The sequence below is a fragment of the Cloeon dipterum genome, chromosome 4, assembly GCF_949628265.1.
Source record: "Cloeon dipterum chromosome 4, ieCloDipt1.1, whole genome shotgun sequence".
Taxonomy (NCBI): Eukaryota; Metazoa; Arthropoda; class Insecta; order Ephemeroptera; family Baetidae; genus Cloeon; species Cloeon dipterum.
In genome coordinates, this window is record NC_088789.1 from 12,510,101 (window position 1) to 12,532,829 (window position 22,729).

The 22,729-nt window shown below is 43.1% G+C and overlaps 2 protein-coding genes across 3 annotated transcripts in view; one reads left to right on the top strand and one right to left on the bottom strand.

The window, feature by feature from the left end:
- Positions 1-4,113: 4,113 nt before the first annotated feature.
- On the top strand, positions 4,114-9,995 carry LOC135942816 (protein croquemort-like). Of its 2 annotated transcripts, none has more exons than XM_065489137.1 (10): positions 4,114-4,269; positions 6,671-6,831; positions 6,886-7,027; positions 7,208-7,417; positions 7,475-7,540; positions 7,611-7,756; positions 7,814-8,105; positions 8,170-8,243; positions 8,795-9,013; positions 9,141-9,995. In XM_065489137.1, the coding sequence occupies exons 1-10, from the start codon at positions 4,153-4,155 to the stop codon at positions 9,220-9,222; spliced, it is 1,509 nt and encodes a 502-aa protein (XP_065345209.1). In that variant the 5' UTR covers positions 4,114-4,152; the 3' UTR covers positions 9,223-9,995. The 2 variants fall into 2 exon arrangements, with proteins under 2 accessions (XP_065345209.1, XP_065345211.1); XM_065489139.1 differs by having other exon boundaries at positions 9,144-9,995.
- N (neurogenic locus Notch protein) overlaps positions 9,606-22,729 on the bottom strand; it is a 47,587-nt gene continuing 34,463 nt past the window's right edge. The window contains exons 7-16 of the mRNA XM_065489128.1: positions 22,063-22,218; positions 21,404-21,586; positions 17,882-18,342; positions 17,420-17,769; positions 17,025-17,288; positions 16,701-16,936; positions 12,936-16,543; positions 12,296-12,650; positions 11,807-12,165; positions 9,606-11,215 (exon numbers count right to left, since the gene is read on the bottom strand). Of these exons, the coding sequence (XP_065345200.1) occupies positions 10,751-11,215; positions 11,807-12,165; positions 12,296-12,650; positions 12,936-16,543; positions 16,701-16,936; positions 17,025-17,288; positions 17,420-17,769; positions 17,882-18,342; positions 21,404-21,586; positions 22,063-22,218 (6,437 nt within the window). The 3' untranslated portion in view covers positions 9,606-10,750. The remainder of the gene's footprint in view (positions 11,216-11,806; positions 12,166-12,295; positions 12,651-12,935; positions 16,544-16,700; positions 16,937-17,024; positions 17,289-17,419; positions 17,770-17,881; positions 18,343-21,403; positions 21,587-22,062; positions 22,219-22,729) is intronic.

The window sequence follows — 22,729 nt, forward strand, 5'->3', positions numbered from 1 at the left end:
AAACAATAATTGAATATTTATCGGTGCATTTTTACTCACAATATGCTACTGTACAAAGAGAAGAATGTAAAATAAAACATTTTAAATAAATTATAAAAAAGCGCGCGTTTCGCGTTGCAAACAATCATGGCTAATCATGCTAATCTCGACTTTAAGCCATACAAGCGCAAAGGTGTGGAACATATTATATTCTATCGTACAAACACTGAAAGTATTATTTCGTTCGTGCCGCGGAGAAACGGCCCATCTCTTGTCGTCGCCCAGGGCCATTTTTACCGATGGTAAAATTGGCACCCGACAATGTTTTCCGAAAGTTTTTTACTTGTTGATACCGGTAGATGCGTGTGTGTGTGTCAGGAGTATCAGGCCATTTTACCGTAGGTAAAAAAATAAAAGCATCAAGGCCGTTTTTACCGTCGGTAAAAATATAATACTATAATGAGCCTTTTTACCGTCGGTGAAAATGGCCCTGGGCCATTACTTTGCGACGATATAAGAGATGCTTTTTTTCCGCGGCACGAACGATTTGGAGCAGAATTCTTTTAGTTGAAAGACAAAACTCCAAGAAAATTGAATTGAAGAGTGGCGCCATAAGGCATCAAAACTATACGTTTTTTTTGCAAAATGTCATTGATATCATAAAAAGAGCTGTGTAAAAAACTCTTTTCTCTTGACACAAATCCTACAATTTTGATTCAGCTGTTTAGTAATAATAGTATATCTAGTAAAAAATTAAACTGTTGGTCTAATATAAAAAGGCGATCCGTGGAAAAATTTTTAAGAGGTCGCGTAGTTTCAATCGTGTTATAACAATGGGTTGAAAGTTTTTTCTCCTAATAAGCTAAAAGAGAAAAGTTATAAAGCCAGGTCAAAAGCCAAAGGTTCTTAGATAATGAGAACTTCTGTTCTAATTACTGCCTCAAGTGACATTTTGAACTATGATATGTGAATTATTGCTCTTCTCGATATAAATAACATTGGTTTTGAATGGAGAAGCTAACGATTAAAAATTGATTTGATATTTCTGTAATCGATTTTGCTCTTCTCCCTATTGAGCAAAGTGAGGGATTTTTTCTTTTCACTTAAAAATATAATTTTAGGTGGATTTTCCGTTGTATTATTTTTTATAGTTTAGCTAAAAAGACATAAAACGCCACATATAATAAAGTAGAATGGCTGTTGTATAGAGCGGAAGATGAATTTAGCCCTGCTCTCTTATATGGCACTCTCGTAATTTGAAGAAATAAAAATATTTCATAGATTCTCACGTCACTGACCTTCAGTGTGCAATTTTTTTCGACTGTCAATGTTAGTGTGCTAAAGAACTGAATAATACTAATGATCCCCAGTTGCAGCGGGTGGCCAACACCGTTATTTGAGCAAAGATTCTCAAATTTATCTGCTTTGAGACCAAAATAACTCTTAACAGTAAGAACAAGATGAGATCCTGATAACAGAGCTAAATGAGTGGTCATGAGAAATTGTGACCCAAACCAGTATTTATAATTGCAAAAGGGATTTATCAAATGATTACAGCAAAAGGCAACTGGTTTTATCGCTTGCTTGAGGTCTTAGGTTAAGACGTCTTAACACAATTGCGCGACTCTCAAAACCAAATCTTTTATATCTCCATCGGTTCGAAGATGTTCCAAATTAATCATCTATAATATATTTTTCTGTTTTATCTGTTTTAGTTAGGTATGGTTAACATTCAAATTGAATTATAAACCTCAAAAAACGTTTCAGCACATGCTTCAAAATTGAAGGAAAATTTTGTAGCCCCCCCCCCTCTCTCTCTATTTTATTTTTGGGTTATTTTCTTTTTTTCTGGAGGTGAACATTTTTAATTCCGAACAGTGTCGCGAGCTAAAATACGTGTGTCACATTTGGCAGAGTTTCGTCAGAAAGGCCAAACAGGATTATGAATTGTCCCACACGCGATTCCCACCCCGAGCCGCGTATAAAAGCAGCGAGCTGGTGGTTGCAAGTTGTCAGTGCAGCGGGAACAGGTGGCCAGGCGGCGCAAACTGCCCCGGGATTCGTCTGCGCGGCCTGCGCTCTGCTCTCCGACGACGAATGGCGAGACAATAAAACGATCTCGCTGGTAGAGGGAAGACGTGCAGAAGTTGGAACCCAAGCAGCCTGCTTAGTGAGCTTTTACTATTCATCAATTTCATAGCTCAAGTACATCAAGAGGCGCTTTATCATGGTATGAGTTCAAAATTTTAATCTCAATGATAGTTTTGTGCCTTAAAAATAACAATTACATACAATTGCAAGTACTAATTTCAAATAAATTTGTCCCCTGCTTATTATGTTGTACTTGAGAGGAATTTGAAAAGTGATGGAGAGCAGTTAACTGAAGATAAAATTAATATTTATTTGCCAAAAAATTCCGAAAAAATCGCATTCAGTTATCACCTAAAATGTTATTGTCAATATTACTTGGCAAACTCGTGAAAATTTTCACGCCTTGAAACTCGAATGCTTTTATCAAAAGGAACATAAAACATTACATGAGTTTTTTTCCTTCTTTTGCCTTCTTTAATATCTCAATTGCATTTTACACACACTGCTTGATCTTTACTAGCAAAGCGTTTATTTTATCTCATATATATACAGGTTTTATTTCTGCGCGCGCGCAATTGATAACCATCAAGCTCTCGAGATTATTCACAAACAGTGGAAAAATCAAATGTACTAACATGAAAGCAATTTCACTCTTATCATTTGTATTGCGCGTGATTTGTTTAATGATTTCTCCATCTCAAATTTTCTCGCACAGAACTAACTGTGAAGGACGAGGAGATTGTTGACAAATATATTTGTGCTATGTTCTAAGGTAAATAAACCTTGTATTGTTATTCTTTGATGCATAAAAGAGTGTGCGATATTATTTTTGTACGTCTCAAGTATCAAAGAGAGTTAAATTGAATTAGCGCGTGGACTTTTATATTTGGTGATGTCTTTCAAGGGAAATGATTTTGACAGCTTTAATAGAGGTAGAGAAGTCTGAAAGAGAAAGATCGACCATCAAACAAAATCTTTTTTAGGCAATCGCAAAATCAAGAAATTCATTTTTTTTAATTCAGAACAAAGTCAAAAAATATAAGTTCACTAGTAGATTAATATATATATGCACGTAAAATTGTTTCATTGATTTGATTTTAAACGTTCCGGTAGAAAAGTTAGCTTAGATGAGCTGAGCCAATTCGTTAATCTTAATTTTAAAAAATCATCAAGAATCACCTGTATGATAAGACAAAAACTAACTGCTTGGAGGTGCGAAAAAAAATCAGTGGACGTTGTCTTATTGATTTCAAAGAATAGTTCGAATATTCAATTTCCTCTACTCGAAATGCTGATCGAGAGATTTTACTCAAAGCAGAGGAAACAAACTGGGCGTTTTCAGTCGTTTGAGCGGCCCAATCATTGGCATTCTTTTCTCCACGCCGCGAGTTCAACGTAAGCTGTCAGTCAAAATAAGAAGAATAAAAAAGTACCGTCTGTTCCTTACAGCGCCCAGGTTATGTAACCTCGTGTCTGCGCGCGTCGCAAGCCCAATTGAACAATACTCTGCTCTGTGTGCTCGCACTCCTTCTCACTTCTATTGCATCTCTGTCGCTGCCTTGTCGTGCGCTACGCAATACTAATTTAATTATCCAGACGCCACTTAAGAAGTTTTCAAGCGAAATACAGCGACTGCATTATAATTATTGCCTATTGATCCGAGCAAGTGGCGTGCGCGTTGCATAACGCTCCAGGTGAACCTGACCGTCTGCAAGGAGCGGCAGCCGGCGGTAATTAACTCGGTCGGTCCCGCGGGGGTGCAGATGGGAAGAGAGACCTCTCGTTGACCCGCGACTCAATTGAGACGGAGAAATGATGGAAATTTGATACAAATTCCGACTGTTCACATCTTTGACAGCTTCAACTGCGGACAATAACCACCACAAATTGCGAGTCATTCATTCGCACGTCTCCACCCAGCAAAGAGCGCACAGAATCGCTCACTCTATCGCATAATCAGCGCTCACGCAGTCAGTCAAAACTTGCTCCTCGAGCCATCGGCAAGTTTTATTCACTACAAATTTTGCAATTTTTTGCTAATCGGATCGCTCTGACGCAGTTTTCCTGGTTTGATTTCAGTGGATGATGAAGAATGCTTTGGGCCATTACTGCCTGCTTTGCATTGGCATCGTAGTCGCCATCCTCGGTGTCCTTGCCATCACCTGCACATCTGGTTTTTTTAACTTCATTCTCAAATCGGTGAGTCTTACTAATGGAAAATTTTGAAACGGAATTCTTACTATTTTTAAAACGAATTGTACAAAACTAGGCATTTATTTTTTTTTTCAAAGTAATCTTCATGAAACGGGTAGGAATTCTTTCATGTGATCTGCGTGTGTATCTTTTTGCGCAAGTGCTTTGAGCATGTCAAAATTAATCCAGTTTACTGAGCATCAAATTTGTTCCTCATTTCCGTGGCGACAAGCAATTTTTTCCAGTCTGCTAGTCCCTTGAAGAGATTGTGAAATAAAAATTGCGTGATCGCATCACCTTGTGATTTTGCGTTTATTTTTCATCTCTTTCACTTCCTACCTCCCAATATTCACAGCGCTTATCAAGTTGTAAAATATCAAGGATTACTTGAACGAGCAATTATTCTGGTCATTAGCGGGAGTAACTTAAATGCCGCCGCGCCTACATAACGCTGTAGCACGCCTTCCGTCACTGGCCGTGGATGCAACCTGATAAGCATTGAAATATTGGGAAATACGAAAGCAAGATTTTAAAATATTCTCAATTCCTTTTGATTAATCGTCGTAATTTGGAAGTAATTGATGCCGATTAAAATGTTACGGCTCCTATATTAACGGAAGCCCGCGTCAAATTTAAAATAAATTGTTGTACGATGAGGCTATATATTATCCAAAGCATTTTTAGAAATCAAAATGGGAGATGTGTGTTTTTTTAATAACTTTTCGGTGAATCTTCCTTTTTGCTTGTTATTTTTTTAATTGGAATAGGTGCAACTGCCTGAAAGTCATTCACGTTTTTTGTAAAATTATTATTAGCACGTGAGAAAGTGTGGTATAATGCAAGCATCCGCGGCAAACTTTGTTTACAAAAACTTCACCTTGAGAACTTGGAGGTCCGCAGGAGTGAGCAAATGATGTAACATATATTCGTAATTTACTCGCCACAGAGGTAATTTTTTTAGACAAAAGAAGGTAATTTTAAAATTACGCACCCGACGCGATGAGCGCGGCAAATCTTCTAACCCAATTTGTTTTGAATACTATAAGTGTGTCAAGCGGCGTTAAAATACCAAAAGCCATCACCCTCTGCTCTTAACATGGGTTTATCGGCACAAAAACTGTCTATTTTTATTAGCACGCAGAGCACGTGTCTATTGGGGCGAGTGCCGTAAAAATAAATGCCTCCGCGTGCACTCAAGCTCGATTGAACTTTGCATTCGAATCGGTCAGCGCGCACGTTTTTATGAAAATTCGCTAATGAGCACAGCGGTCGTCGGCCAACGTTGATGCATTTTTAGGGCTTCTCACGAGACATTATTTCTGAATGGAAGGAATGGCTATGCTTTTGACCGCTTACAGGCAGACTCACAAGTTTTCCTTCGTTAACCTCCGCATTCGGCATAATTTCGTTTGTTTCCTTGTGCTGCACCATAGAAGTGAAATTCGCACAGGCGCTTCGTTATTGACACTCTTTTATTTGACTACACACGAAAAGTCGCACGCACAACAAGTACAAGGTCCCACGTGGCACTTTAGTTAAAAAAATGACTCGTTGGCAAAGAATTAATTACAAACCTTACCGTGAAGAGATAAATTATATTTAGTGTTGTTTTTTTTTATTTAAAAACATGTATGTAGTTCAAGCGTTCCAATAAAATATTTTACGTCTTATAAAAGAGAATTTAGCATGAGCAAGTTGCTTTCTACTTTCATGTCAGGGGATGATATAATTATATCTTTAAGTCAAATAATTTTTTTATTGTGATTTTGCAATTATACTATAAAAAATATTCAAAGATAAGTTTCTGTCAAATTTTACAAATAGGAAATCATTGTAAGAAATTCCCCACTTGATAGTCTTTTTTTATTTTCCAAACGGAGTACAACGGTATTAAAATACAATGGAAGATTAAACCAGCCCATTGGCTCTCATTGTTAAGGCATTCTTAGGAGTGTCGAAGCAGTGGGAGATGTTTGAGCAGTTCGGGGATCAAATACTGGCTGCCCAGTGGCAGAAATGGCAAAAGGTGGTTAAGTTATAAGGAGAGTAGTAACTACTCTCCTTAGTTAGTTGAGTGACCCGAAATTCTCAAATAGCTCAACGGGTTGGGAGGCGCACCGGCGCCGACTCGCCACTTGCTGTTTTACGCACCTTTCTAGCGGCTTTAGGGACAAAATGTCCCTTTTAAATGTCGTTTCAATAAAAGACCTCGGTGCGGGGAGGCGAAAATATTCGGCCCAAGCTCCTCTGCGGCCACGCGGGCCCCATGTTCCATGATATCCGCTCGGCGGTGTTGTTGGGACTTGGGACCCGGTGAGCTCATAGCCCACGTAAAGTGCTGAGCAGATATAGGTTAAAAAAGATTTATTGTGTCACATTTACTTGAAAAAAAACTCGCATTTTTCAGGAATTGCATCTGTCAGAAAGCTCGCAAAGTTACCAAGTATGGAAGGACACACCAGTGCCGATGTACATTCAGTTCTATTTCTTCAATTGGACGAACGAAGGAGAGCTAGAAAACGCAAACTCGAAGCCTACGTTCGAACAAAAGGGACCATACAGATTTAAGTATGCCCACGTTGATTTGTTATTTGATCAAGTTTAATTGTTCTCTCTTTAAAGCGAGTTTCACGAGAAAGTTAACGTAACTTTTCACGACAACAACACAGTGTCTTTTAAACAAGTCCGTCGATGGCACTTTGACCCTGAAAACTCCAATGGCACCCTTGACGATACAATCACAACCCTCAACTTGCCTCCATTGGTAACCTTATAATATACCTAAAATCGCGTTTTATTATTAAGGAAAGTTGTAATATTTATACATTAAATTCAGTTTTTTTTACTATATCTGTATTTTCAGCAAATCTTTTAGTCATAAAATATGATGAAATTGAAAAAATACAAATTTAAATAAGGGTAAATATATAATGAATTTGAACAGACGGCGGCATTTGTGGCCCGCGACTGGAGCATCTTCATGCAAGGTCCGTTGTCGTTGGTGATCTCGCAGACAAGCAAACGATATGTGACCAAGAAGGTGCGCGAGTACTTGTTCGAGGGCTATGATGACAGTCTCATCTCGCTGGCCGACAAGCTGCCTGCGCTCGCAAATATTGATATTCCATTTGACAAATTTGGCTGGTTCTACAAGGTGCGTAAGAAAATAATAAAAAAACTCTGGATTTTAATAAATAATTTAAAATCTCAGAGAAACAATTCAGACGAGTATGACGGATTTTTTAACATGGACACTGGAGCCGACGATATCAACAAGGTTTGATTTAATTGTATTATAAGTTATAAGGCATAAACATTTTATTTAATGGATTGACAACCTGTTGCAGGTGGGGCGTCTGCGAAATTGGAACTTCGCCAACAGGACCAAATTTTTTCCATCAAGCTGTAGCATGGTGAACGGATCTGCCGGCGAACTTTGGCCTCCGGGACAAACCAAAACCAATATCACAATGTTCTCACCGGACATCTGCAGGTTGACAAAAATTAAATAAAAAATATTATTTTTTCTTAAATCAATTTTTCCCCAAAGATCTCTGACATTTGACTTCACGGAGGAGGTAGACGTGCACGGCGTGACGGGCTATCGCTACTCGGGCGGGCGCAACATCGTGGACAACGGCACGATAAACGCGGACAACTGGTGCTTCTGCAACGGCGAGTGTTTGCCAGTCGGCGTAGTGAACGCGTCGAGTTGCCGCTACGGCGCGCCTGCCTTCGTTTCCTACCCGCACTACTACATGGCTGACCCTTACTACGCCTCCCTGGTCGAAGGCATGCGACCTGACAAGGAGAAGCACCAATTTTATGTCACTCTTGAGCCAGTGAGGAAGAAAACAGTCCTTTGGGTTTTGTGCATTTTAATTCTACATTTTTTAATTATTGTAGACGACTGGAATTCCTCTTGATGTAGCTGCTAGATTCCAGATTAATATTTTACTTCAGCCTAGCAGACACATAAGGTAAAAAATTTACGTTTTTAAATATAAAATAAGTCAAGATTTAAAATCATTCAATTAATTATATAAGGTTGAGAAGTAAACTTTGCTTTAAAACACCAAAAATCTTATTATCAGGTGTTTAAAAATCTTTATTGCTAGTTTTAATAGTTTTCAGTTATTTTTGATCCTAACAAAGCACAAAAGTTCTTAAAAATAAAAATACATTACGGAAACATTTCTACTGTGTTGGCTGAAAAACAAATCTGGTCGTCAATTTTCTGCCTAAATATATCACAATTGTCACAAAATTTCTCAAATATTTGCAAAAAAATTTAAATAAGATGAAAATCTGTGCACTACGATGCGGGAAAATCTAGCAGACAGGTGTATTATATATGCAACTTTATATTCTTATGACTTTTGCATTGGGCTTTAGACTCAAATGTTAATATTTTGTATATGAATCATCAGCAGGGAAAATTGATTTATACTCCATTCGCCCCACGCACCCAGTATAGGAGAAAACGGGGTATTTTGTGCAACATAATGAACACTTTATTTTTTCACTTCAGCAATTACAAGAGAGTGCCAAAGGTGTTTTTCCCGATTATCTGGTTCGAGCAGAGGGCGACAATGCCCCCTGAGATGGCTTCTTCCTTACTTGCCCTCCTGGCATTACCTGACAACGGCGCAGTCCTTGGCCTGACCATGGCTGGACTTGGCGTAGCAGCCGCGGTGATTGCCATTTCTTGCCTCATCAGAATCAAAGTAGCCCAAGACTCGCAGAAAAGGTGAAGTGCCATCAACAACCCTTTTCGCACTTTAAAACAACATGCAAAATTTTATTTTTTCGCTTTTTCCTGCTATTAACTGTTTCAAGTGTTTAACGAAGCTTTGATTCAAACTTTTAATTTCCAGTAGCATTCAGCTCAACTCCGAATCGGGATTTCCTCTGATGAAGAAGCCCGTCAATGGACACAAAATGCCTGACGTAGCATGACGCGAGGCCAAAGGCGGCTGCGGTTCAACGCAGAGGACTGTCTACTACTCCAATGTTTGATTTTCTTCTCTCTGCTCTACAACAGGACCAAAGCTGCCAATGAGTCAGTTTCCCGAATATGAATGGTATGACTCTTTGGAAGAAAAAGCTGATTTTCGAAATGTGATATTGATTATGCTGAACAATGAAATAAGAGCAGACTGATCAACAGTTTCGGCGAATTTCTAGTGCATATTGAAATTGTAGTTTAAATCCTTAACCAATCATTTATCAAAAGCACATATGTTTTTGTTAGTAAATCGTCTTTTAATGTGATTCAAGAATAGTCTTTTTATTATTAAATATATTAAATGTTTGTACGATTTTGGAAAGAAAACACTATGTTTTATTTATAAAATACAAGGCGTTTTATTGGAAATTACAAAAATGTCTTCTTGCATGCAAAATGGCATGAATTACAGTTTCATAGTTGTTAATGTTGCGCAGATTGAACTTAATTCTATGTTCTGCAGGTTGAAAACTTAAGTTTAAAATTTTTTATTGCAAGTCCATTTATACAAAACGGAATCAGGGTTTCACTCATTGGATGGCAACATTAAGTTTTTAAAGTCCAAGAAAGTGCCAGGATTTTAACTTTCTGAAGGTTTTTGACCTAATTCTAACCCTCTGCAAAGGAGTAATTTTTGTTTAATCAAAAATCTGTGACAACCTCTGATGAAAATGCACCTTTACAATTTATGTCAGATAATTGCTCTAGTGAGATTCCCCAAAAACACTAACTAAATGAGATTCCATTTCAATTAAATTCCCCTGACAGGTGGAATGCTTTGCTTGAAAGCACGTGGCGTTCGAAATTGACACATTGCACTTGGGTTTCTATACTCAGTTAATAAAGACATTCTGATTTTCAAACAGTATAATACAAAAATCCTAAGTTGAGTAAGTACCAACTCGGTCTGAATATTCCCACAAAGCTTTCCCATTTTAAAAATCATCATTCACTCCCTAGATGATATATTTGTACAGCAACAATGGAAAAAGCTGCTACTCCAAAGGGGGCGGATTTTGTGCGAGGAGTTATATGAAGGTGAATTTTCGAGATCCGTACATGAAGAAATTCGTCAATGTTTGAGAGTCCGCCCATCTCTGGAGAGTCATGTCTTAGTAAAATGCTATTTACAGAAAAAAGCACTGAACGGTCTGCTTCAGTTAATGGACCTCCTTGAGACTGCCTTGTTTTGCCGACAGAGGGCTTGGAAGCGAGACAAAAAGAGACCAGGTTTAAAGCACTTGCTAAGGCACCACCTTGGGAAGGTTTACAAAAACTGCTCTAACTCTGAATGTACATAAAATAGTGACACTGAATATATGGCTCGATTCGAAGGCACTCTTTCGCGATTTAACGAGTGTTTGTATACTGTTCACTTTCACGGCATAAATTAAAATTCCACATAGTAGCATAAAATTCTCAGGGATATTCAACAGTCTTAACACTTCAAATTCATATCTTGGTGCAAATCACAGATTTTCAGATGTAAATGGCCTCGCCTGGTTTGCTCTGCGCAGCGCCGCCGCCAGGGTGGTACATCATCCCTTGCGGGCTGGATATGCAGTCGGACCAGTCTGAGTTGGTCGGTGGCGACGACGCCGTCGACCAGTGGTCGGGTGAGTTGACCGACTGGGCCGATTGCATCGATTCGGGAGACGGCGTCGGGTAGCTGTCCGGCTGCACGCCGTGAGACATGTCGCTCTGCTGCGGCGCGAGGAAGGTGTTTTGTGGACTCTGGTGGTTGGTGTCTATCATGTATGATGGACTGTTCATGTCCATCGAGAATGCGGGAGAGTGACCCTGCGCGCCCGCCTGCGTGTAATAGCGGAACACGCCGTCCTGTTGTGGCAGCTGCGGCGGCTGTTGTTGTTGTTGTTGTTGCTGCTGCTGCTGCAGAGGCGGCTGCGGGTACTCATACGTCTGCTGCTGCATCTGCATGTTCGCCTGGGGGCACACAGAGTATTTGTATCGTTAGTCGACTACATAAGATGGCACGATTTTCTCATTATCAGCATCTTGATATTTGGACAATTTGTGAGTTTAGGTGTTGTTATTTAAATTTTTGTGTCTCATGTTTAATCTTGTTAATGTGACTATTAAACCAAATTTTGAGAATATTTAAATTATTAGAGATACAATATAGGGAAAATCTCTGAAGCTGCTATGTACTGTTGGACACATACATGATAATTAGGGAACGCATAGCAGCAAAGAAATTTGGTTTAAGACTTTAAGTTTTAAATTAAATTTCTTGGGCAAACTATATAATTAATTTGAGGTATGGATTTTTGAAAATTCTTGGCCTGGTGATCATGATTTACTTGTTTGTTAAATAAAAAAATCTAAGGAAAAACTTGAACTATCATTTCTAATCGGTCTTGGCTGTATATTTTAGGTTTTATAAAAAAAATGAAAGATAACCTTTCAGCAACAAACCTCTGAGACCTATTCAAATTAAAAAACGTTTTTTAGAGATCAATGTAAAGTTATGATCCATACGGCCTGCAAGTTTCTATTGCAAGTTAGTCATCTCACCTGCATCTGTTTGTGCTGAGCAGCTCGCATCGCCTGCATGTGTGTGGGCGATGTGGGCAGGTTGGGTCTGTTCTTTGCTGGTGATGGCGAACCAACGTAGCTGGAGTTTGGTGGCGACAATGCCACTGAACTGCCTGAGTGCGGGGGTGAGAGGGTGCTGGCTTGGCGCTGGTGCAGAATGTGGTGCAACTGCGATGGCACCGAGTAATACGAGTCCATCTTGTGGTGCATAGCAGCTGACGTGTTCTTCAGGCACTCTTCGTAGGAGGGTGGCATCTTGGTGCCGTTCCCCAGCATCTGGGGAGGCAAGTCCAAGTTCTGCAGGAGGGTGATGCCTGCTGTGTAGCCCTGGGTGATACCTGGAATACATATATTCGTGACTGTTAAACAAGATGCAAATATATTAAACTTATCAATGTAAAAACAATATTTTGTATCATTTATAAATGAAATACAATATAAATACACGTAAAGTAGAATAGATCTTACCATCATAAGGGCTGGGCACTTCACCGTGGTTGTGAGGCGACTCGAGAGAGCCAATGGGTGAAAGAGAGCTGGCGGCTGATTCCACACTCCTGATGGGCTCTGCCTGTTTCTTCTTCTTGGTGGAGGACGCCTTCCTCCTTGGCTGGTCACCACTCTCTGGACTTGTTGGCGACTTGGTAGCTCGCTGTTTCTTGCTGCCCCGCACCTTTGAATTAATCACGGTTGGGTGGTGCGGCATCATGGTTGGCGAAGTCAAGCCTCCCAGACCAGCCGCGTTGGGCAGCATCGCGATCATTTGAGGTGACCGGGGAACGTGCTCACTCAGCAGGCGGACTATGTCATTGTGAAGTCGCTCCTGGAACATTAACACGAATAGTTAGTACTAAATCATGGACCACTTGTAAAAAAAATTACTCAAACTGTTTCACGTCATTTCAATCATTGCAATTTGTTATCATATACTTTCTCTAATATATGCTGTTGAGATCAAGAACAATTAATAAATAGTAATTTTGAAAAACAATGTTAGATGATCATTCAGGCAATGAAATAATTTATTCAGATTTCTTTTCTGACCAAAATTATAAGACGGTTGGATTTTTTAAACGGGGAGTTAAGCTAACATTGATCTAATTCATACCTGAGCAACGTCTCGAGGTTGTCTGTCCATGTGATCTGTGATGTCGCGATTGGCGCCACTGTCGAGCAACGAACGACACGCCTCAAATGAGCCTTCTCGCGCTGCCAGGAACAAGGGAGTCTCATCTTTGTCATCTTGAGCATCTTTGTTGGCTAGGTGATTCAGTAGGATGTTGACAGCGTCAACGTTATTGACGGCGGCCGCCCAGTGGAGGGCAGTCTTGCCCGCGTTGTCAGCCAAGTTGATGTCGGCGTCGGCGCTAATCAGGTCCTCCACCATGCCCTCGATGGCCAGTCTGGCGGCCAGGATGAGAGGTGTGGTGCCGTCGTGCATCTTGGCGTTAAGGTTGGTGGCCCTGTTCCTCAGTAAGATCTGGAAGACGCCCATGGCGTCGGCGGCCACTGCGGCGTGCAGAGGCGTTCTGCCGGTGTTGTCTTGCGAATTGGCGTCAGCACCAGCGTCCAGCAGTCGCTTAGCGGCGTCCGCCCGGGCGTACCTGGCAGCAAGATGCAGCGAAGTCTCGCCGGTTTTGTCCATTGCGGCGTTGAGCTCCGCACCTTGGGCTACCAGATCAGCGATAACTTGGCCGGTAGCGTCCTCCTCCTCGACTTCGTCAGTGGGCACACCCTGATCGAGACCGGTGCCGTTGCTGCCGCCGCGGACGGCTGCCACCATCAGAGGAGTCATGCCCAGGGGCCCGCGGGCATCCACGTCCGTATTTCCGCTCGGTGGAGTCAGCAAAGCGGATGCGTCCGGACGGCGATTCAAGTCGGCCGCGTCCAAATGGTGTTGCGTCCATACGCGAGGTTCAGGCTCCTCGTAATCAGTGACGTTGGTGTTGTCGCTTGAGTAACTTATGGTTATGTCGCCGGGGCCACGCATTCTTTTAGGAGGGGGTAAGTCCGATTCGTCGTCATCTGACCATTGCTGGCCGTGTGACATGTTAGGCGGCATTCCACCCATCACAGAGTCGATGTCCATGCAACCAGGAGGCTGGTTCTTCATGTTTCGCATCTCCTGCCCGTCAGGTCCACGGCGGTGCGAGCGTCGTCTATTGTTACCGTTGTTGCCCTTAAGGAAGCCTTCAGGGAACCATGTAACACCTGCCGCTCGCTTCCGCTGGTTGTTGATAACCATATAAATGACCAAGACGATCAAGATGATGAGGCCAAAGCCAAGCACGATGTAAATCGGATTGGACTTAACGGGACTATCCATCTTATCAATGCCCTTGACCTGCACGATGGGGAAGGTCTTTGGCAGGTTGTGTGACAGAGCTCCGGCGGCCAAGTAATCAGCAGCAGCCAAAGCGCTGTCGTAACACTCGACGCCAGGCTCACGGCACTTGCGGTTGTCCACCAAGAAAAAGACCTTGATTGCGTTTTGGACAGGGTCTTCTGGTCCAGTATTATAGATCATTTCGTTTCCGTATGCATCAGTTTTGATGCGGAGCGAGGTCCTTAGAATGCGTCCTGTATCGCGCAGGAACATCTTTGCTTGGCGCTGGAAGACGGGAATCTCCATTTTCAGGTAGACCACAATCATACCGTCTGCCAGTTTGACTGGCTCTTCCGAGCAGTCCATGCCGTCCCAACCGCACTCCTCGTTGTTGCAGCCGTAGTCGCATTTGCCGTTGCCGTAGTGCACGTTGCAGTAGGTGTCATACACAGGGTTGCACGGGTTGATTTTCTTTTCGCAGTCGTGACCGTCAAAGTTGCAAAGCGCGTTGTTGCACTCATCATTGCAGTAGCCGTCTTGGAACACATTCCAGCAGTCAATGGTCGACACTGTGCAATCCCGCCACGGGTTCAGACCAAGCGAGCAGTCGCCGCCGTCGAAAAGGCAAGCGTACTTATTACATTCTTCGTCGCAGCGCCTGTTACCCACTTTAGCACTGCAGTTGTTCCGCTCGCAAATCTGTAAGTCTTCATCACTTATTTTCCGCCGCACGCCCTGAGTGCTGCTTGTCATTATTTGTTCTTTTTCTACGCGTCCGCCTTTGAAGGAAGGGTCAAAGTGGTCACATCTCTTACCATTCCACTTAGGAGGGCAGAAACACGCGAAATCACCCACGAGATCTTGGCAGATAGCATTTACAGATTGGCACGGACTGCTCAAGCAGTCGTCGTAATCGTCCTTTTCGCAATATTCGCCCGCAACACCATGAGGACAGTCGCAGCTGAACCCTCTATGGTCGTCAGAGTTCAATCTGCAATTGCCACCATTCATGCATGGATTCTTGTTGCAGAGAGAGCCAGAGAACTCGCAGTTCTTGCCAAAGAAGTCGTTACTGCAAATGCACTTGTGTCCTCTAGCGTGGGGGTCGATTTTTCCGTAATGGAAGTAGTCGTTCGTCGGTTCGCACTGCCCGCCGTTCAAACAGGGAGATGCTGCGCAGAAGTCTACCTTAGATTCGCAGTGACGGCCCATATAACCAGGTCTGCAGTTGCAGTGGTAGTTGTTGATCAGCTGCACGCAGTCCTGGGTGCCAATGCTCGAACAAGGTGCGGTGAGACACTCATTAACGTCACCCTCGCACCTTGGCCCGACAAATCCAGGCGGACAAGTGCACTCAAATCCGTTCACCTTATCCGTGCAGTTGCCACCGTTGTGGCACGAGTCATTCTTACAATCGTCAAGGTTAACGTCGCAGATGACGCCGAGGGTGCCGGCTGGGCATGAGCAAGAGAATGAGTCGATTGCGTCGTGGCATATGCCGCCGTTTTGGCACGGATTGCGTTCACAGTCGTTGATGTTGACCTCGCAGTTGGGACCCTGGAATCCCTTCTGACACTTGCAGAAATAGCTAGCCTCTTGATCGACGCAAGTGGCGCCGTTCATGCAGGGTGCCGACATGCACTCATCAATTTCGTCCTGACAGTATGAGCCAGTGTAGCCATCCTTGCAGTTGCAGCGGTGGCTGTTGCCAAAGTTCTCGCAAGAGCCCTTGTTGCACAAATTCCCGACCGACAAGTTTTTGCGATAGGCGGCGTCACTGCATGACACCATCTCGACGTCGCACAGCTTTCCGGTCCAGCCAGGCGCGCATCGGCAGGAGAACTGGTGGTCTTCCTGAGTGCACGTGGCGCCGTTCAAGCACGGCTTTGTGTTGCACCAGTCCACAATTGCTTCGCACCTTGATCCTGCGTAGCCGTAAGGGCAATGGCAAGAGTAACCTTGTCCCGTTGGCAATACTTGCTTACGCGAGCCGCTTACATTCACCAAGTACATAGTCTGCTGGCAGGTGGCACCGTTCAGGCAGGGGTTAGAGTCGCATTCATTGATCCTGGTTTGGCAGTTGATGCCTTCAAATCCTGGCCTGCAGATGCATGTGTAGTTGTTGATGCCGTCAATGCACTTGCCTTCATTCATGCATGACGACGGCGTGCAATCATTGTCGTTGATTTCGCAGGTGGCACCGCTGAAGCCAAGCGGGCAAGAGCAAGTGTATGAGTTCACGTACTGCTTACAAGTGGCTCCATTTTTGCATGGGTTTGACTCGCACTCGTCGATATCAATTGAGCAGTTTTGACCGCCAAATCCTTCGATGCAGAGGCAACTGTAATCACCAATACCATCCAAACAAGTACCGCCGTTTTGACATGGGTCTGTAACACAAGCGTATAACGTTAATATTAACTCGCCAGGACTTAAAGGATTTTAAATAATATTAGTTCAAAAAAGCACAATTGAAAAAAACGAGCTGGTGAAGTGGAAATTCACGATGGTGATTGTTATGCTTTAGGTTAATGCTTAAAAACTTACTGAGAGCACAATCGTCCGTGTTGATAAGGCAGTCCTGTCCTTCGTAGCCTCTGGCACATTCGCAGTGGTAGCCTCCATCCGTATTAATGCAACTGGCACCATTCCTGCATGGAAGCGCTGCACTTGTGCACTCATTGATGTCCTGGTCGCAGAGACGACCAGTCCAGCCGCGCTCACAAATGCAGGCGAAATCCAGGAAATTAGCAGACGGATTGCAGCGTGAGCCTTGACGACACCTGCGCGTGAAATAAAATGTTAGCAAACAGGCTCAGATGACACAATTTAAGAATAAACGATTGTTTATCAAAGGTGGAGGCGACTCACCTGTTAGGCTGGCATGGATCCAGAGTGTTCTCACAGTTGCGGCCGGTGTAGGGCAACTCACAGACGCACTTGTAGTCATTAATCATATCAATGCATGTCCCTAAGCCCTTGCACGGATTTGGTCGACAGTCGTCAATATTGGTTTCGCAGTTGGTGCCGGTGAAGCCAGGAGGGCAGCTGCATTCATAATTAGCCAATAGGTCTTTGCACTGGCCGCCGTGCTGGCATGGGTTTGAGCTACACTCATCAATTTCATGTTGGCACCTGGGAACAAAAAACGAAAATTCAGCAAGGCCGTTCTTATGTGAGACGTGGTTTGCAATTGAATTGGCGTTCATGCCTTTAGCGCTTGAGAGCAAAATACAACACCAGCACTTAATATCAATTTTACTAACCTTTGGCCATAGTAGCCTGGCTTGCATTTGCAGCTGTAAGTGTTGACGCCATCTTCACAGAAGCCACCGTTGAGACAAGGTCCAGACGAACATTCATCAACATCACTCAGGCATAAGGTTCCGTAATAACCCTTCGGGCAAATACACTTGAATCCATTGACTAGGTCAATGCATTTGCCACCGTTTTTACAAGGGTTTGAATCACACTCATTTTTGTCTACTTCGCAGTGGATTCCGTAATAGCCAGGCAAACAATCACAAGTGTATTTATTGTACCCATCGATGCAATGGGCGCCATTTCTGCACGGGTTGGAAGCGCATTCGTTTATGTTATGCTCGCAGTTGGTGCCCTGAAATCATAATTATTTACCATAAGTATTGGATCACAATCAGATTCTTTTGACTGGAATTAAGAGACCATAATAAAAACGCGGAAACTTTTAGTGGCTGAAAAATGCCTACCTGTGTGCCGGGTTTGCAGCTGCACTGGTAGCCATTTATCATGTCGTGACATTCTCCATCATTTTGGCACGGGTTGGACTGGCACTCGTCGATCTGCGTGTGGCACAAACGTCCGGTCCAGCCAGGGTAGCAGTTGCATGAGAACGTGTTTTCGCCATCGATGCACTGGCCCCTCTGGCAAGGATTGCTCTGGCAGTCATTGATGTTGGTTTCGCAATCGGTGCCGGTGAAGCCGGGAGGGCAGTCGCATGAATAGCTGGCGATCGAGTCTCGGCAATCGCCACCGTTTTTGCACGGATCAGGTTCGCAGTCGTCAATGTTCGTCTCGCAATGGGAACCAGTGAAACCGATCGGACAGTTGCATCGGAACTTATTGATCAAATCAATGCAAACGCCACCATTAAGACACTTGTTATCCAAGCACTCGTCGATGTCCTGTTCGCACTGTTGTCCAGTGAAACCTGAAATTAAAAGAAATTTTAGTTATACATGTGAATTGTCAAAGGATGAGTACATGTACTTTATTTTCAGTTAAGAACTTCTTTATTCAAGCAAGTGGGGTTAGTTTGAGGACGCTGATCAGTCAAGTGGACATGAAAAACTCGCCTTGTCCGATTTATGATTGAGATTAAATTTCGTCTCCGCTTTTGAAATTTATAGAAACGTTAAACAGCGAGATGGCACTTTTGATAAGCGACGCGCATTTCTTGTGAACAGCCGCGAGATGATGTATCGCTCGATAAAATTTATAATTCCTTGTAATTTTGACTCCAGGCGGTAAGGAAAATAGGTCCGGTAGTTCACACGCCGAGCTAATTTGGGTGGTCTTGTCAATCATACTCTAAAATTTGCCGATCCTGTTGCATTGACAAATAATATTGGTTTAACCTTTCCAAGAAGAGAGGGGCATGATGTCATTTTTTTGCGTTCACGTCTCGCCTAAGGTCTGGCCGAGACGCGACCGCTGCTTGGTATTTTCTTGCTTTCCGTCTTGAAAAGTTGATGATGTAGGGGCCATTGTTTCTTATGTTTGAAGAGGAAAATGACTACACCTTAATGTAATGGCAGCGTGGCACGGGACAATAAAACCCGAGGCTGAGAAAGATTAAAGCAGAAACACACAGCAAGAAGGTGGATGTATTTTATTTTCTCTTTGCTGGACCCGTGTAAGTTGCTCTCAAGGTTAGCGCTTGGAATAAAACACGCCGGCCGGGAGATGATGCTAAAAGCCTTTTTTATGTTCTACGCTCGCTACGACGAATATTAAGACAACACACACACAAACACTCGTGCTCCAACTATATATCACCACGGAAGGCTTGGAAACAAAAAGGCCAACCACGGATATTAGGAGAAAAGATTTCAACGTGCGATACTACTGGCTTGATTGTAATTTATTTCTGAGGGTGAATATTCGAAACACAAAAAATACGAGTAACGCCGCTGTTCGCGGCCGGGGGGTTCCGTTTAAGAATTGATTTAGAAATCCCGACCGTCACGCTCGTTTTTTCCTGTTTTTTTCTTGTCAGACGCTCAAAAATGGGTAATAAAATTGTCTGAGAGATCTGATTGCAGTAATTTTCTAAGACAGAACTAAACGTTATTGCAGATCATTGCGATTCTCAAGGCCCTTCGCCGTCGATTAGCATAATCATATTCCGCGAGCCAGCCAAGAGAGTAACGCCCGATTGGGCTCTTTCTAGGGTGATTTAAAACGTCATGAGAACAGCCCTTTCAGCAGTGACGATCCTCGCACTCTCTCTTACAAATGAACTCGGCGCATGCCGAGCTTCCCCTGAGTGTAATTTGTTTTGCTGTACTCTGTCAAATATTTGAACTCGTGCCGGCCTGCTGGAAATTGATGATGAGGCTACCTGTTAAGAATTTACGGCCCCTGCATATTATTATATCACACACGCAGGTACCTGGCCGAGCGGCCGGTCGGTCGGCCGACAGGAGGAAGGCAGGCAGCTTCACCTCTCCTTCATAATGGTCGAAGGAGGCAAATAAAAAAAAGATACCCAGAGCTGGGTAGGTACAGCCACGCTCAAAAATACCGAGCAGATACGCCTAAATGACGGCAATACGCGCCGGTGCCATACAGGTGCATTTTTTGTTCCTGGCGGCGAAGGAGGAGTGCTCGTTTTTGCCAAAATACGAAGAAGGATAGACCATTCTGAGAAAAAGGTGTCGACAGACCATTTTCGGAAAAGCAGATATCATTAAAATTAAAAAAAAATACGGGAGAAGGCGGTGCACATTCATCTGCGGCGCCCATAAATTTAAAAATTGTTTATCTAAATATTCAAGCGAATTATTGTGGAATAATTTTTTAAGTTTCCTAATAGATTTTTATGGCGAGAAAAAATATTTTTCTAAGACCAAAAAATGCTCGCGTGTAAAAATACCCTGTGTGATCTAACACAAAGGATAAATACAATCATCACAGGAAAAAAAATCAAAATCGAACTGCAAGGGGACGGTGAACTCAATGAGCGATTCATCACGCGGCATGACCAAGTGGGAAAATCGCCGCTGGTAGATCACCGATCACGACCGATGAAAAAATGCAAGCTTCCTGCAGAGACAGTCCAAAACGAACACGGTTCATCGCTACGGATTGAGCTTGCTCTCTACTCTTGTTCAAGTCATTGGACGACGGCGGAGAGATGTAGAAAATTCATTAGGAGCATAATGATGATGGACCACGGCCCATCACGAAGACTTTTGTGCATGGCACTCAGCCTTGAAGTCACTTTAGTCGGAAAGGCAGGCGAGCTGATTGAAAAAAAGAGAAATAATAATGGGAGGCGGAGAGTTGGATTGCATGACCGGTAGCGTATGGACACGGCTGCCGAGCGGGCGAGTCCGTGGCTAAAGGATGAAATAAATGTAGCAAAGTCAATAATCATCCATACAGCGTGACCTTTACGCCTGCACTAACTTGTGAAGTAAGAGAGGAAGCGCGGTGATCTAATTCACTTTCTTGACTGCACTGTGTTTTGATCACGACTCTGCAAAGAACGAGCTGTGCCCAGATCCAAGAGATACGCGACACTTCATAGCCACTTTAAAAATACTACACCCGTGCTTGGTAAAGAAACAAGAGGCGCTGGAATGAAAACGGCTACGTCTGTAAAATAGCCGACTAAAGTGCCTTCTGAGGACTAGTGAGCATTACATGTGTGGCATTCTGCATTCTTTGGGATTTCCTACCATGCCCAAAAGGAAATTAGTGCCGAATTAGGAAAGAGAAAAATGGTACTCTTGATTACCCTGCTTGACATTATTTTTAATTTTATAAATATATTTCTACTCGATTCATTTCAATTTCAAAGAATAACCCCTCAAATATGTGCAAAAACGCAACTTTGACCTTTGTGGCGCTGCAAATAATCACGTTCCCCGCGTTCAAATGGGTCTTAAAAGCGAGATGGGGGCCAAACAAAGGGCAGATTGGCCTGTAATTTGAGAAGATTGCTGCTGCGCGAAATGGAATCAGCTTGCTTTGGATGTACTCACCAGGCATGCAGACGCAGCGGAAACTGCCCGGATCGTCGAGGCATGACCCCTGATTTTGGCAGGGCTGCGATTCGCACTCATTGACGTTTACTTCGCATCTTGGGCCGGTGAAGCCATTCATGCAGCTGCACTTGTAGGAGCCGGGAATATTCACACACGTACCACCGTGTTCGCATGGAAAACCTGTCGAAAAAAGAACAAAAATCGTGAATAGTAACAAATAGAGCTGGCTAGCAGATTTTATGAACGCAGCACGAAACCGCGTTTGGCAGCCAATTCCCTGTTAGTGGCTGCTCATCCACGAGGTTAGCTCTCATCACTTGGCACTTTATTTTAATGAAGGCGCGCGTCAAAAAGATTTACGCATTGGCCTGACAGAGGGCTGCCAAAATAAATGCGCGTTTAATGAGTATTTGATGTTTGCTGACAGCGTGCACAAAAAATCGACAGAGCAAATTTAGGAGGTGGAAAATTCAATTACCTAAAGGAATTGAAACACCCAACATGATTAATGGTCACCAAGGACCACACTTGGATCAACTTATTAGTTATTGCAAATTAAATCTGAGCACGTGGAAAAAACTTATTTGCTAATGAACAAGTCTGCGCCTTTAGCTGCTCACTATTAATAATAAAGTCATTTTATTCCAGTCACTTACCAAGATCGCACTCGTTGACGTCAATGCTGCAGTCCGTACCATTGTAACCAGGGGCGCAGGAGCAGGTGTAATAACCATCAATGGGGCTGGTGTTGCAGATGGCGTCCTTGTGGCAAGGGTTGGAGGTACACGCGTCGTCCAAATGGCAAAGCAAACCTGCCAAACAAAATCCAGGTTTATATTCCAATTCGAGAAATTCATTATCTGCTGAAATCTGAGCGTTTGTTCATTTCACTGAAACGACTTTAATATGTACAATTTAACAGTCTGGCGGTTCTGACAGGCGTCTGTCTTTGGGCTGATAAAGACAGGCGCCAGTTTTATTATTTCCCGGCCTGGGAAAATGGGCCTGCCTCTTTCATAGGATATTTAGAAGGCACGTGAGAGCTTCTGCAGAGCACCAATGAAAGAGTCATGCTGGGAATGTGTAGCATTGTGCCGGCACCAAAAGCTGTTAACTCGTCATTAGGGACGCGGGGGAAAATCAATAAATGAATTTTAATCACCAAACAACGAGTTTAGCAGATTCCATCAACTGCCTGACTCGTGGAAGAGTCAGGTCGTTAAATTTATTTAACAAGATCGCTAAAGGTCGTTAAATTCAGCAGTACAAGAGATTAGAGGTGTTTGAACGATCAAGACTGTTTTATGGCCTTTTAATTTTTCA

Coding starts and splice junctions, on each gene's coding strand:
- LOC135942816 (XM_065489137.1), top strand. CDS start 4,153: ATGATGAAGAATGCTTTGGGCCATTACTGCCTGCTTTGCATTGGCATC. Junction 4,270..6,670: donor TTAACTTCATTCTCAAATCG/GTGAGTCTTACT, acceptor CGCATTTTTCAG/GAATTGCATCTGTCAGAAAG. Junction 7,028..7,207: donor CCCTCAACTTGCCTCCATTG/GTAACCTTATAA, acceptor GAATTTGAACAG/ACGGCGGCATTTGTGGCCCG.